This window comes from Bombus vosnesenskii, unplaced genomic scaffold, assembly GCF_011952255.1.
Source record: "Bombus vosnesenskii isolate JDL3184/JDL3185 unplaced genomic scaffold, Bvos_JDL3184-5_v1.1 scf7180000013431, whole genome shotgun sequence".
NCBI classification, from domain to species: Eukaryota; Metazoa; Arthropoda; class Insecta; order Hymenoptera; family Apidae; genus Bombus; species Bombus vosnesenskii.
The window spans coordinates 1,173,494-1,190,105 of record NW_022883046.1 but is presented as its reverse complement, the minus strand read 5'-3'; the positions used below and the strand labels follow the sequence as shown (position 1 = coordinate 1,190,105).

Here is a 16,612-nt window from a genome sequence, read left to right as displayed (position 1 = left end):
TATATACATTGAGCACAGCGAAGGTGGATTGCAACGGTTCCTCGTATCGATCTCTCGTCGATGCACGCCGCTAGTCCGTTCGATATGCCATCACCGATATACCCTTCCAAGCCGGTCACCCCGATCCAAGGCCAATTGGATCTTCCGTACCCTCGAGTAATCGCAACCGAGCGTTCCATTTGCCTCGTACCATCGCCAAACTCTACCGACCAAATATCGTTCCTAATCGTTCCGGAAGCGAAACACGCGCGAGCGCGTGCTTCGTCGATTCCAAACAAACTGCGCTTTCTTCTCTCTTTGCTCTTACCAAGTCAAATTCCTCTTTACCTTTTTCTATGGCGAGCAATTGCACAGCGGATAATGGATGAATGCGCTCTCACGATGGAAGACAGAAATCGATGTGGATCGAATCCCACGACCCAGGATTACCCGTCCATTCCTTTGCTATTCCTTCTTCTTCTTCCTGTTCGCTGCGAAAACAACGCAAAACGATCACGGACTTTCGCGTAAACGTTCACCCTACCGAACGGATAAACGATCGGATCCGCGTAAACGAAGGTAACCTGAAGCGTATCGTAGCGCGAATTTATTGAGCTCGACTAAACTGGAATTGCGCGAACCGCTCGAACGCGATACGGCTACCATCGCCAGGGATATGCAACCACTCGGGTCGAACTTAAGTTTGCTCGCCTTTGCCCGGTCGTTCTCCGCGGAAACGAAAGTACAAATACCGAGGGGATGGCGAAGGTTCGCCCTCTGATCTTTCTAAACTCGACGATTGTTCGCATTTCTCGCGAATCGTTCCTCGCAAAACGAAGCTATTACGAATTCGCGATACGGTAAATCAGCGGCGGTTTCGAGCGCATTAAAAATTTCAGTAATATCACGCGGAATGTTATTTAGAAATTCTATTATTTCTACTAATTATACCCCTCCATCGTCCTACTCCGGTCTATTCTGCAGTCAACTCTGCATTACACGGCACGCTACGCTACGAGCGTATATTTTTTTCGAGCGCCGTTCCGCCTACCGAATTCCATAGTTTTCACGATTATGTTGACAATAAAGACACGCGATTATAGCGATGTCGTTAAAATTTCAAGCACACAGTCGTTAGAAATCCCTGGGTCGGTCGATGGGGTGCGATCAATTTCTGGCCCTCGACCTGTTCGCCACTTTCGTATTCCGGTAATATGTAAATATATGCGGTCGTCTGTTTCTGCGTGGCAGTAGCGGTAATTGCGGCTGAGAGGAGACGCGGAATGGATCAGAGTCTCGTCTCCAGCGATAAAAAGCCACTGTTCGCGTCGCTTTGTCGTTGTTCCCGCGATTACCTCGTGGAATGACAAGTTTTCCACGGCCGGTTCTGCCAGTCCGCGAGAGGAAAGAAGAAATCAAGAAATTTCCGTGTCAGGGAAGGGAGGACTGTCCGTCCTTTTGCCCGGACATGGCTGCAGCCCGACACGATTATAAAGTCCCTTAACCACGGACTATGCGTCTGGTCGAGATTATACTCGGGGAAAATAATCGCGAGCCCATTTCGGTGAAAGCCACGCGTACAAAGTAATTAGTCTGATTTTCCAGCAGTGCCACCGTCGGCCGTATTCTCTCCTCCTTCTGCTCCTGTTCCTTCTCCCCTTGCTTCTCCTCGCGCGTAAATCCTCTACCCTTCGCTTCTCCTTTTGCCACCGGTTTTTCCTTTTCCTTCGCGTTTACCGCAAGTTCTCTCCTCCTCCAGCTTTTCTTCACTGAAACTTCAACTCATTTTTCTCGCCGTCTTGCTTCGTTATCCAAGTCGTCATAGGCGTAATCGAATTGCTCGAAATTCCAAGACACTCGCCAGCCAGATAGAAACGCGTTAACGTTCTCGAGTCTTTGGTTGGTCTGTGGGAACTCGCAAGTTCGATTTTCATCCATGCATTCCTGAAAGAAGACGCGACGCAAGATGAGAAACAAGCAACGGACGACTGTGATTCGACCGGATAACGAGAAAGCCGCGGTTACGTCTATGACACGAGAGATTCTGGTATAGTATATTGCGGTACTTCTCTAGGCGTGGAAATTCGTCGAAACAGCGAGCGCGGTACGCGTGACTCTGCGCCGCAAGACCGCAAGAAAAAAGATGCGAAGCGCAAAGGGGGAAAATTTCTTTTCCGCGGAAACCAGAGCGATCTCCGTGAAACGTTTCACTGTCACATTTCCGCGTGGTCCGGCCAGACTCGTCTCCGGCTCGGAGGTTCCTTGCTTCGCGTGCTCTCTCACGGTTCGTTTAGCCCGTTTCTCGTCACTAAGCAGCCAGTTTATTTAAACTAGTTGTTTAAGCGCGGCCGAGCCAGCTGGGATTGGACTAGTCGCGCGTGCAACTCGTTACTGCGATTCCAAGGGATCGGTTCTCGTCTCGCTGATTCGGCTAATTTACCCTCTCTCGCGCTACGCTTTCATAAAGACACGGGACAAAGTCTCACGGCACATTGCGCCTGGATACTCGGCTTTTCTCACGATCCCAGGGATTCGAGTACGGGCGCGTTATCCTACGCCGCCTCCCCTCGGCTTTCCCGGGGGATTTCTGTTCGAACCCTCCCCTCGAGAACGAACCAAGTCGCGCCATGGCGACGACACGCTCTGAGAAAGACAACTCTCTGAGAACCGTGCACCGTCCGCGAATAAAGCGGGTCGAATTCGACCTATTATGCAGCGACGTATTTGCTACTCGTTAAAGAACGACCTAGTTACAAATGCCAGGAATGCGTACCAACTTTTTATTCTCTTAAATCCCGCCGGCGTTTAAATAATGCACCCTTCCCGGGAACGATGGAAACGGTTTAAACCGTGTTAAAAGTTCCCGTAAACATTAAACAGAGATCGCGTTTGGTCCAGCCAGCGATCGAATTCTATCGAACTCCGCAAGAGATTTTTCTCGTCTCTTGCTCGTAGATCCCGCGTCGATTTTTCGACACAAAAAAAATAAAATACGAGGTAGCTTCTTATCCGATTCGTCTCGGTCTCGTCATTATTTGCATTTAACAGAGGCGGTTTCTCTCTGACGGTTCTTTCCGGCTCTCTATCTGTCGCAACGACGTTCTTTTCTTCTTTCGACGTCGACAAGAGGGAGGTAGCGGCAGCAAGGGTAGAAGTCGTGACGAAACAGGGTGAGACGGCGCGAGGGGAGAGCTAACTTTGCCGCAAGGCGACTGGGACGATCTTTCGAGTTAATCAGGGACCGCCAGTGCCAGACGTCTCGAGTCGAGAGATTCGATAGAAAGGAGAGAACAAGTTTCGGCAAGAGTGCGCCGTGAATCCCACGAAACCTTCGCAGAAGTCAAAGTGCACGACGAAGCCAACGGGATGACTGAAGACGAGAAAAATCATCGAACGAAACTGGACTATGTTGACAACCGAACGTGAGCGCGCTTTCGTAGCTTCGTGACTTCGACTCGTCGATCGATCTCCGAGAGAACGTCGACTCATTGCCATTCGATGGATTTTAATTCGCGGAAAACGAACTCGACGATGATGTAATAAAAGCCTGCCTGGTTCGATGTAATCCCGTAAATCGATGGGAGGGGGAAGGGAGCGTAGAAACAAAATAACGAGTGCGTAAATCGCCAAACATATCCCCGTTCACCGAGCTTACGGCGTCGTTATACCAACGTTAGTCTGCAGTTATTCCGGCGGCGTAATATCGTCACGATAGAGACCGATCGACCCCCCGTAAACTTTGCCAGATGGGTCGAGGACGCGTGCCACGTCGAGATAAAAGATTACCTCGTAAGCCCAACAAGAGCCATTGTACGACACGAGGCCGCCTTTCGCCCAAACTTCCCATCAACGAGTAAACCCCTACGGTCCTTACCCCCCCTCCCCACCATTCTCCTCCTGGGTACTTTTCTGTGCCAGAGCAGGTTCTTTCGAGCGACAGGTTCGTCGATTCAAAACGAAACGGAGGAGGGTGGAGCCCCTCCAAGCGTTGGATCGGGGTATCGTCGCGGTCATATCCACCATAAGCGAAACACTCGGTCAAAAGGGAGAACGAGCGAGAGAGTATCGAGTGTTATCCGAAGGATGGTGCTCGAGATTCGTGGCATCGAAATTTACGAGCATCCCTTAATCATCTCTGTGCGACTCTTTCTCCCATCCCTGTTTCGAACGTTCCTCGTCGAGCGGTCGAACGCGTTTCCGCAAGATCGCAACGATAAGCTACACAATTTTTCTCTCGAGTGTTTTTATCCTCTTAAAAGACAAAATGCGGCTCGTGCGTTAGAGTGGCTGTATATTTATTCCGAAAAGAAAGCACGACTCTCTCGGGGTGAGATCCTTAAGATACTGAAACGTAAATACGGTTGGAAGGTGATCGACCGACAAAGTCAAAGTTACTCTAGGGTGAGACGTATTTAAGTTTGCGTACTGCCATACAATCTTAGAACTTATCACTTCGCCACGCAATAAACCGGGACTTTAGCTGGAGCACTCGGCGCCTACGGCAGCGAGAAAAAAGGAAATTTTCCAAGGTGTTGAGTTACGAATAAATCTTGGCCTTTTGTGAGCGAAGCGCGACGGTACATTTAGCAATTGCGTTTTAAACTACAAAATTGATTGTGCAATTAAAACTTCCGTAGATGAATATCACGAGATCGTTCGTGAATAATTATTGAACGATTTGTCCAACTTTTCAACACGTCACGATATAATCGGGAAAGTGCTGCCGGATGGAACTCCCAGATTTTATCAGGCTATTCTCTCTTCTCCTTGAGTATTCTTCGGTAATTTGGTCTTCTCCATCAATCTAAATATCAGTTACTCCTCGAGAGAGAAAGAGAGAGAGGCAGAGAGAGAGAGTTCAACGGCAGTCTCAAGATTCATAACTACGAAGACGAGCAACTCCTCTCGCAGATGAGACGATGATGCTTATGAATCCATACTTCCAAACTTAATACGTTTCTCCACGAAATACCGTCGAATCGAATCGAAAGTTACCTACTATTCTTCGGTTAGTTTCAAAGTAATTAACGGGTCGGTGAAATGTCCACAAATTTTAGAATTAATTAACTCGGACGATCCCTAGAGAGCACTTAGGGCCGGACGGTACAACGAAAACAGCGATTCGATCGATAGGATGCGTCGAGAGGCAAATTCATTTGCTGATTACGCCGACTGTATCGGCGCTAACCCCGTTTTAATGGCGGAAAAATAAATTTCCCCTCTGGGCCGGAGAGTGGAATTCTTGCTGGCGTTTTAGCGTGAACGAATAAATAGATATGATTCGATCGTTCTCTCGGCCGTTCGCTTTGATGTGCCGCATCGACGCCGGAAAATCGAATTAATACGCTTTCTCTCGGCTCCGCTTCGCCAACGTCTATGTACCTTCCGTTTCGTTGCTTCTCTCGTCTCTTATTTCTCGATTGTTCCACGTTTTCCCTAGACCTTCGTCGGATATCCTTTGAGAAGATAGTAGATAGAAGCGTACAGGCCGAGCGACAGGTAGGACAGTTTTGAGTCTAAATTATTTATCGCCGAAGGGTGTCGCGTCGAGTCTCGTTAATCTTTAAAAAGAGGCAACGCGTGGATTGTGTTATGCGCGAACGTCGCGAACGATGTCGAATAATATGGAACACGTCAAAGACGATACGTATGGTAGAACCGGACCGCGTCTTCTGCAGCTTCTCGTCGAGAACGGCAGAATTGTATTGTGTACATGTACGATAGCCGCGAAGATAGTGAGGAAATCAAAGTGGTTACGGACGAAATACGAACGGTCAGACCGGACTGATTAATCGCGAAACGGAAACGATCGGCACGCGTCACACGATGGATAATCGATAAACACGTGAATTTCTAGCGGTGCGGCGTTTGCGCGTCCTGGAATGAACGGGTACACTCGTTGAAACGCTTGGTAGAGAGGTACGCGAGGCGACAGGGAAGAGACGACGAGTGGGAAAGGGACAGGAGAGATTTCACGGCGTTCGACGAGACTTCGTTCTAATAAATCCAAATTAATTGATGCCCGTTAGCGGGTGGCGACTCGACGGTGCGTAACCCTCCGGATTCGAATATTTTATCCGGTGGAATTCGATTAAACGTCATCGCGACCTGTTCGAGCATTTGTTCCCAGCCGCGAATCATTCGCTACCAGCGAGCAACGATAAACGCTCGCGGAACAACTTGAATCGCCAGGCTGCCTGTTCTGTCGCTGTAATAACCGTTTCATCGTCGAGGACAATCGATTATGAGAGATCGAATCGGCGCCAGGTATAGTGGCTTCAACGATATATAGCAAGGTCCTAAATTAAAGCACCAAGTAGCGACACAAATCGAAGCTGCGACATCGAGGATCGTAGCCGATGTTTTGTCTTTACCAATTGAGATCAAACCTAGGCTAAGATACATATATTTCACGCGGCAGAAATTCAGCATTTGGACTCTTATCTCGCTAGTCGAAACGCTGAAACATCTAAACTTTGGTAACGATTTATTAATTACTACGATTTATCTATTAATTTATCACGAGCGGACACTTTCACCAAAATCGTGGTTGGCGACTATGTGACTACCACGAGCGTCGCTAAGTGTTCGAAATGAAGATTAGTGATGGGAAGTAATTTATCACCGGATTTCCCTTTGACGATACATTTCCGGAATACATCTTACCGTGATGAAATTTGGACTTTGAAAAATTTCTACATTCGGCGAAGCAATTCTGCCACGTGGAGCGTTTCCAGGAACGAAATTCTAGCAACGAGAGAGAATCCAACCTTCTAAGGAATGAAAAATAGACAACGATAAAACCAGCAGTGCAAGGACATCAAAAAAGAGTTGTACCAACAAAAAGAGGTTGTAAGGATATAAAATACAAATACCAACGATAAAGAAACAACGTAAGGAGACCAAAAAAGGGATTTCAGTAATACAAAAAGATCGAAAATGAAGGTTCAGCAAGAAAGGAGCAGCGCGATACCAGGCAGTAGGTATAAACATTATCATGAAAAGGAGAGAAAATAACATCAAGGTACAAAAGAAAGCAAAGTTTTCGCAGAAGCACGGCGAACAAATTTCAAGATATTCTCAAACTAAAGCGATCTTTAAATTCATAGGATATCCTAGGATTCTAAGAGGCATGTGCCAGAAATCTGAGAATAGCAGGTCGAGATGAGATGGAGTTGAGCTGCGAAGTTATCGTTGTGAGAACGTGACACTACATGCGCAAACTATTGTATACCTACACGGCCAACTATGCAGAGACGGTATAAAGACCGTGAGATTGCAAGTCGAGCTTCGAGACGCGTAATTTCGAGCATTCGTCCTCCCCCTGACGATCACTTGACTCCGACGAAGGATTCTTTTTATCATTTCAATAACGAGATAATCCGTCGGAGACCTAATAGAAAGATAGAGGCCGCCTTTCCACCACTTGTGCCTGGCTGTCTCGCGGAAGAAGGAATCTTTTATCGACGAAACAAGCCGATGAATATTAATGGCCTGCGGGCTCGATTTCTAATAAGCAACGACCCTCGTGATTTTAATAAACCAGCTTCTTCGCCGCGGTGAATGTCGTGGTGAATTCGCTACCTTGCATCATCGGATGAAAGACCCTTGAGAAGCTCTGGTCACCGATCGTCGCGTAATCGTACCGTATCGAACGTCCGAAAGGAAATCGTTACGCAGTGAATGAGAGAGTTTAGAGTGGCCGAAAATTGGTTCGTTCTCTCCGATGGAAAACTGTAAGAAAGAACTGTGTTCGTCGTTTCGGGCTCGACTCGCTCGTATTCGACGAGATAAATATCACGGAAAGAAAGGAAAGAAACTACACGGCGCCGCCGCGATGGAACAATCGCGAGAGTCACAACGAGAGATACGTTTCGCCAAAGCGAATTAATTCAAGAGCGTGACATCGTTCCCTGAGGAATCGGTCGAGGGAACGACAGAGGACGCATCGAAGTCGGTGCATAAACTGATACATAATTTATGTAATACCTCTGGGTACGCGATCAGCAAAAAATATCGCCAGAAACGCGATACCGCCAAGGGAAGGAACAATAAATTTAGCGGGACAATCGGGATCAGCGCGATAACGCCGCAGTCTCCAAACCCCACGAAATATTCCGAGACCGAGCTAAAAAATTCAACTCCTATTAATTCTGTCGATAAAATTATTTGACGAGAGAACGCGTTCTGAACTGCCGATGTAAATAATAAGTTCGTTCGAGACACTCCCTGTTTCGAAAATAATAAGTCACATAAAACTTGTACGTAAGGTGAATAATCCTGAATGAACTAACCTAATATAGCGACGATGGTACGTGACAGACGTGAGAAATTCGAAACGAAACACAACGTACCCGCGTGAATGGGTATTCAGGTGTGCACGGGTGTGCCAGGATGCGTTTTGTCCTCGGTTCATCATAATCCTGCGCGACCGATAACACACATTCAACACAACAGTGCCGTGACCCAAATGGAGGCTCATTGAACTCTAATCAAGAGAACGAACCGAACGCAATGATCGTGACCAAATTGTCTCTCTAAGAACTCGAATCTCTCCGGATCGTGATCTAAATGGAATTGCAGCTCTTCCCCAGTGCCGCGCCGGATGGAAAAGGCAGTAAAGGCCTTAAAAAGAGAGAGAAAGGTTGTTCGTCGATAGTCCTCGAGTTACGAAGCGAAAGACATTTTTCGAGGAAACGTTCGACGGTGGTCCTCTCATCTTGCGGAGTCCTGACAGCGTGACGAACAACTCGAAAGAACGGAAGAGGAAGTCGCGTAAGAAAAGTGCCAGAGAACAGAAGTGAGAGCTCGAAGCCACATAATTTGCCCCTTCGAGCTCAAGTTTCTCAGAAAACTTCGCCCGTTCCGTGCTTTCCCGTCAACTATTCCAAAACTTCAGACAGTGGCCAGGCTTCGTCCAGGAGGTTTTCGCCTAATCCTAGCTACCGCCCTTCCCGGACTACGAGAAAACTGGCGGAGAGAACCAGATCCAGAGACACAAAGGCGTCTCGAATAGACCAAACGTTAAGCTTCGAAGAATCGCTGTTTAAAAGTCCGCGCATCGACGCTATGACGAAGAAATGGAAGGAGAACGATTACGAAAGCGGCGACTCGAGAAAAGTAGCGAGCAACGATGTGTCAGCCCTTTCGCAAGGAGAGGCTTTCGTGCGTCTCTGTATCGACTACGACATACGGGCATGCTAATGTTTGGCAAGTGCATTCCTTTCATCCTCGAGACCCTATTTCGCAACGAAGAAAAGGGCGAGCGAGAAGGAGAGCGAATAAGCAATGGGAAAGACGAGGGTGGATATGCGGGCGAGAAGAAGAAAGCGATAAGGGAGCGAGAAAAGGGGAGAAACGAGGTTGAAAGGACGAAACGCGGGGAAGGGAGAGCCCTCCCGAAGAAATTGAATGCAAATACGGCTGCAATACGTTTCTTCGGTTAGGGAAGCTTTCGACGACTCGGCTGTTTGTCGGTTATTCGAACGGTGTGCTTACACTGGCCGCGTGCACGCGAGACGAAAAGAAAGGAGGCAGATAGATTGTAAAATGGGTCGAATCAGAGGGCGACGGAGGCAAGGAAAGGAAGCTGCATAGAATCTTTTCGATGGAGTGGCCGAGAGTCGAGGTTTCTTCGGTGCCGTTAACACACGGTTGACTCTTTACTAATTCAACGCGGGAGCAAGGGCGAATTTTCGTCGGAACCGTTGAATCGAGACGAAGCAAGGGCGGGAATCGAGCGCGGGAAATGTTTGGTTGCCGATTCCTTTGCGCCGTCGTATACCTTCTACCGTCTTTCGTCTCCAAAGAAGGAATGGTTCGCGACGCGACCAATAAAATCGTTTCACGGTGGTAATAAAGGAAAACGCGCTTTCACGCTGCTCGTATTTTCAATGTCGTAACGGAATCACGCCTGGCCTGGGGAGAGCTATCATGGCTAGGGAAAAAAGGACAAAGCGAAAGAGAGGGGTGTGTGTATGGGTTGAGGAAAAAAAAGGAGATCAGAAAAAAAGCTTTCGCGCGAGCTGTTGAGAGAGGACGCGAAACGAGCGCGGAAAATCCGCTTTGGCCGCGCGGTGTCGTTAGCAGGCTAATTGGAATCCAATCAGTGCGATTAATCGTTTAACGCGTCGTGCCCACGTATCGGCGCAGCGGCGGCTGACGGTATTTAGGTATTTAATCGGGGAGAAAGAGCGGGCTATCGGTTGCATGGGCGTGAACCGTCGACTATATTTTACCACGCGCAAATCGGGAATCGGAATCTTTTGTTTTTCCCTGGCCGCAACTGGGCCACGAAAAACGAGGAACAAGAGACGCCCCAGAGAGCGCTACCACTCCACAGGGAAACATCTTTCTCTTGTGGTAACGCCGTGGAAGCGTAACGCGTCGGAAGAAACGTGCCTCTGTCGGACGTCGAATTTCGTTCGTTTACTCTGTGGGAAACCACCGCGTTTTCCCGGCTTTCTGTCCCTGTTTTTTCCCTTCTCCCCTCCTATTTCCCTGTTCCTTTCTCTCCTCCTGTTTCCCGCACGTTCATTAATTAAATCTACCTCGCCAGAGCGAGGATGCACGCGCGAGCGCGCGAGAGTGATAGAGAATGAGGGAGGTTACAGGCCACTACTGATACCGACTATGCAACATTCGGTAAAACGACGACGTAGCATGTCCGATTTTCCGGAAACCACATTGGAAACGCATCGATCGATCGATGAGCCTCGCGGGGAAAAAATGGTAGGAAAAGAGGTGGATCCGGAGAACGGCTAAAGCAGAACGACCGTCCAGCCAGCCAACCTATCGCATGGACGCGCGTTTCACCGGATCCCTGGTAATCCAGTTCTCGCGAACGGTGAACGGCCAACGGAGGAGGATTTAGCCGAGGAAAAATACGACGAGACTCTTCTGATCTTCCCTTAACATCCGCCTTTGCCGCGCCTCGTAATTCGGACGTAGAATCCACCGTCATGAAGATTCTTACGCTCGATCGGGAATAACGTCGGATTAGGCGAGGAGAAACATTCCGCGCTCTATGTTCAACCAACTTTCATCGAAGAAAACGGGAACACGAGCATAGCTGATGCAAATATGTAATGCGAAAGAGCCGTCTACTCCTCTCCGTCTGTGCCGAAGGTAGTAAGCGCGAAAGTAAGAAGCTGCGTTGATTTGCGAGACGCGGAGGACGTTGACGAACAAAGGGACGAAGAAGCGGAGTACGGCGAAGTGTCGGAACAGTGGTAGAGACAGAGAACGAGAGCTCTGAGCGATTGCCATTTCGTACCTCAGGGTATCGTTGAGCGTTTCAGAGGCGAGGAAAGAAACGAGGGTGACGGGGGTGCGAAGGGGTTGGCTAAGTGGAAACGAAGAAAGACAAAGAGAGAGAGAAAGAGAGAGAGAGAGAGAGCAGCGGCGGACTATCGTCGAAGAAAGGCCGAGAAGAACGAGTATGTATCTGCATATAACCTGGTTTCTCACTCTCGCGAACGCAAGCTTTTACGCGGACACACAAGCCGATGTGTAGGAGAGACGAAGCTGAAACGAGTTCCCTTGGGAAGTGACCAGCCGTACCCCGTCCATGTTTCTCGAGTCGTACCTCCCGTCAGATATCCAGGAGAAGACCGACCACTCTCGGGAGACCGGACTAGTGCTTCTCAAACACAGGCCAGCCGGCCCTTCTATCCTTCATTACCTGGCTTCTCGTTCCAGCTTACTGTTCCGCCGAGAGTTTTCCTCGAGTACACCCACGTGCCACGCAAACGTAAACGCACCAACGAATCCGTGGCTCCTTTAAAGCCGACCTGTCGCTGCGTACGTGCCTCCCAGCGGCGATTACGCTTGCACCTGTATCGAATCTCTGCGAATTTGACCGCGTCGAATCGGAACTCGTTTATCCTCGCTGCTGCTTCGTAATCGTCGATTGTCAGTCGTGACTGATCGTGACCGCAGCCAACTCTCGCATCTCAAAAATTCTCGATATCGCGATCTTCGTACTTGGCAGTGTGGCAGGATTACGTATAGGACATAGTCGATGACGAGTAGTCAAACTCCTTGTAACTTCATAAAAATAGCATTCGATGAATTTTTGGTATATAGACGACCATAGAAGCGGATCGCGACGCGAATTGGCAGGAGCGTCGAGGTTGAAACGAATCGAGCGAGTCGCGTCTGCGAGCGTGTTCGATCGCTAGCGTCGCGTCGCGAAGCTAACGAGCCACGCTTTAATAGGCAAAGTTCCGTTTCGAGTCGTAAAATCGCGACTGCTGGTGACTTTATCGATGCAGAGGCGGGAACGGAGACAGAAGCGAAAAAGCGAACGAAGACAGCGAATTGGAAGCGGGCACGGGAACGAGACGGAGAGAAAGGAAGGTTAGATAGAGAGACCGGCCTTGCCGGATACGAGAGCCAGACCAGCAATATCGAGATGAGTTATTGTTCGCGGAGCACAATACGCTCAAATATGGAACGTAGCCGAGAAATTGATAGAAAAAATCCGTATGGCTCTACCAAAGGCTTTATTAATTCCTGCCAACGTCTCTGCAAATACGTAGCGAAATAGTCCGCGTTGAAAAAAATACGTGTGTCCAAACGAGCGCGCGCGAGCACACGCTACTGTTTCGCGATTGCAGAGGTGGCTGACCTAAGTTTTAAGGTTGTCGGAAAACGAGATGCAAAGGCGAAGTGATTTTACATAGAAAGGGCAAACAGTAGGCAAGGGGGGGGGGGGCGATTCGGGGGAATTATATTAGGCGGGCGCGCTCGCGCGATACTAAACAATGTATCGCCATTAAATAGACTTAAATCGTGGGACGCGGGCCTCCCCATCTTTGGTCGATCGATACAAGAGAATTCTCTGGCGACCGTTCATAGGGTGGATGACAGAAATAAGAGAGAGAAAGCGAGATGGAGGGTGAGGAGCGACCACGAGAAAACGCAGCGACAAAGGGAAATGGAGATGGAAAGAGTGGCAGTAGGGTGAGCGAGATTAAGGTAGGGGGACACACAGTCCCTCGGTCCAAACTCGAGCGGCACGCTTCCACCTCGCTTTCGTGCCTCGACGACGTTTGCCTCGCCAGAGAAAAACGCCGGGAACGAATGACTCCTAGTAAATCGATTACGTGGACGGAAAACGCCATGGTTTTAAGTCTCGAATACCCCTCTTGCCCTTTCATTGACGTTCCCTCTCGTTCACTGTGAAAACCCGGTTTTATCGTTATCGTTATTCTATCGTCGGATTATTTCGATTTCGTTGGAATCAAGGTGGAGAAAAACCCACGATGATATCGTATTCATGCTTTCCGAATGTCGCTTACTCTCTCTCTCTCTCTCTTTCTCTTTCTCTCTCTCTCTGTTCGAAAGATGCTTTTGATTCCGTTTGATCGATATATTTTCATCGATATTTTATTTTTCGTTGCGATAAAAGTGCCTAAGCGCGTGGTTTCGTCGCGTTTCGTAAACCTGTTTCTGGACGTAGGTGAAGGAGCGGAAGTAAGGATTCGTCACCACTCGTGTCTCTCCCATCTGACGAATTCCTCAAGGACAACGTTTCCCTCGTTCATGTTGAAACAAGCCGAGCGTTTTCCTTTTGTCTCCGTTTCCGGTGCGTTTCTTTCTCTTCGCCGAGGGAATTCTCGTTCATTCTATGGGAATGCGATAATCTTGGACCCTTCTCGCGGGATTTCCGTAGCAGCGTATAGCCTTGCGATTCGGAAGGCGAGAAAAACTCGTGAGCTCTTCTCGTCTACGGATCGTCCCGCTGCTCGAGAGACGCTCCATTAAGCTTCTTCCAGGACTTTTTGCTAGGTAAAAAGACGCGGAACCGAGATTCGCTGCGCGGCAGCGATTCCATCTGGCCGCCTATGTTTCGTTCATTCTCTTTTCCACGATCATCTCTTCGTCCCCTTCTCGACGATCGTTTCGCAAAAACGTGCTCTTACGTCGGCTAAGGAATCATTGTTGCCTATTTTCTGGACGTGCAATTCGCCTCATCGCGTCTCCTCCTTCGTTCTTCTTCGACCCGTACGATCGTCTTCCGAGGACCAGCCGAAACGGGTAGACGCGGTCGAGTAGCGTTCAAACATCGAGATCGTAGTCGGAATAAGAATATCGATCGGCGACTCGCTCGAAGCCGCGTAACCTCGATTCCCGCAAACGCTACGTGTCTACGCGTCTACCATGGTCTACGTGTCGCGACTGAGACGAAATATTCTTCCGTCTCGCCGGGGACCTCCTTATTACTCATAGCTTTCTCCGTTCTTGCTGACACTCCGGTCCATTCTCTCGTTCTCCAGGCGGAAGTCGAGGACGACCTGAAAGGATGAACAACGACAACCGCGAGCGTCGCAACTGATTCTCTTAGCTCGTTCACTGAGCAACTGCGCTTCCTTCCATGTGACGTGTCATCTTACGAGGTGCCATGCCGAGTCGCCTGTTACGTCACACGTGAAAAAAACCCACCGATTTTCGGTCCGTAGCGGTATTTCGCCACGTCATTCACAGAAGAGTTTGAAATTTTGAATAACTACAACGTTCGTGTTCGCGTGGCTTTCGAAACGCAAAGAATTCAGGGAAGCGAACGAGACTGGTTAGTAGCCGGTGGGGGCTCGAGGGGAAGGAGGTGGATTACGTTTACGCGGTCGGACTCTTTTATTACGCCGGTTGCCGCGATTCGCGTACCTTTCATCGATCCAGCCACTATTCGAGTGTTTGCCGTGCCCTCGAGTCGGCTACCATTCGTTTTACTATTTGGATATTGCTGTCGTTATCCGAATAGAGGACGGTCCATCCGGTTGGCAGTTGCGTCGCGACCACCTTTTTCCAGGCGGCTTTCTCGTGGATATAGCTTGGTGAAAAACCGTGTAAAAGCAACCGTAGAAGTGGACGAGATAAAAGGAGGCGGGAACGTGGAAGACGCAGCTCGATGAGCGAGAAAGAAAACGGCGGCGATGATGGTGCACAACTTCGTTTTTAAGTAATTGCCGACCCTTTCGAGAGCTTTCATCGAGACGAAACGAAAAGCGCGCGAGCCTCCGTTCACTGCGAGCATTTCTGGAGTCTCGATTAAGCGATTAAACGAACCCCCTCCGGGGTGCTGCCGTATTTAATTTACCGCCATTCTCCGCCTACTACTCTGGAATTTCTTCCATTCTTATTCCTCTCCATCCGATCGCACCACCTGTCCTTTACCCTTATCTCTCGATCTTTGTCTCTCCACCCTATTCCCCTCATTTTCATATCCCGTCACCGGTCTTTCATTGTTCACTACGCGTCGTCAACCTCTGGCGGAAATCGAGCCACGACGAAAGACGAATCGATTATATCCCCAGCTCGAAAGAAATTTCGACCTGTCTCACGAAGTACAGCTCGGGCGATAAAGGAAAGGCGGACCATCTGCCAAAGGAGAGGAACCACCATGACGACGCTGCATCGACGTTTATCGGTGACTCGGAACGGACTCGATTCGGGTGACACTTGACAGCTCGTTAGCTCCTTTCCCCGACAGGAGAAATCGTGGTCACGCTCGTCTATTCCGGCTGTCGAGCCGGTACACGGTGCACCAATTTTCGCGCACAATTTTCCGCGTGAATCTGTCTCGGCTGAATTTACTTCGATGCCAGTATCATCCTTTCGCCTCTATCCTTTCGCCAACCGTGTTTCGTGTCCTGTGTCCGTACATTCTGGCCACTCGCCAGAATTAATTCCTACTCCTTAGACGATCCAACTACAACCCATCTGCGACCGGTTTTTGCTGCCCCGTTTACGACAGTGATATTTAAAAAACGTTTCTCTTTAATAATTCTACGTGACAAAAATCACTTTCTCTCCAGCTAGATAAGACACTTTACACTGAGAAAGAGGAAACATTCGTATTGCCGCGAGAGGTTCCAGTAAACAACGATCGATATCTAATATCTATTTTCATTTGTTTCTTTTCAGACAAAATGTACTCTCTTACCTGATAGCAATAGAAGAAGAAGAAAACGGAGGAAACTGGAGAAAGACGAACTCGAAGTTGGAGAAAAAGGAGGGTAGGAGGAGGCTGGACAGTGATTTCGTCCATCTCGATAGACGGAGAAAACGGCAGGTGTTCGTTGCGGAGCAGCTGCAATCACGACCACCATCTGCCGCAGTAATGCACGCCTCTTCCAAGTCTTCCAGTCTTGGAGAAGCGAGACTCGTTGCCTGAGGCATCCATCCTCAATTAGACGCCACCTGAAACACGTGCCCTTCTCGAATCCATGGATTTCGATGGCTTCTTTCTTCTCCACCCTTATCTCCTTCTTTTTCTCATTCCTCTTCTTGCTCGACTTCGCTCCTCTTTACCGGTTCTCTGCTTCGTATCTCCACGTTCCAAGGCTTCCTTTCTTTTTTCGATGCCACGCGTCATTATCCTTCGCTTCCTGGTATAGTGCCGATGTCATCGATCACCGATCCCCGTTTTTCGCAGCGACAGTTGGCAAGCACCAGGCTTTGCGTAAGCGTAAAAACAGCCCTGACACGTGCTGTCGTTGAAAATGTGAATCCGAATAAGAGATCCTGGATATCATGTTACCGCTTGATGATTATCTGGTTCGCAAGCTAACCTTTCGAAATAAAGTTGCTAATTTTCTAAGATCAATGCGCATTTGTATTCTTTTCTCGC

At 48.9% G+C, this 16,612-nt stretch overlaps 1 protein-coding gene across 1 annotated transcript in view; it reads left to right on the top strand.

Annotated features, from left to right (window-relative positions):
• Positions 1–16,588, top strand: part of LOC117238090 — a 74,542-nt gene extending 57,954 nt beyond the window's left edge. Inside the window, exon 3 of the mRNA XM_033502727.1 lies at positions 15,907–16,588. Within this exon, the coding sequence (XP_033358618.1) occupies positions 15,907–16,156 (250 nt within the window). The 3' untranslated portion in view covers positions 16,157–16,588. The remainder of the gene's footprint in view (positions 1–15,906) is intronic.
• The last annotated feature ends 24 nt before the right edge of the window (positions 16,589–16,612 follow it).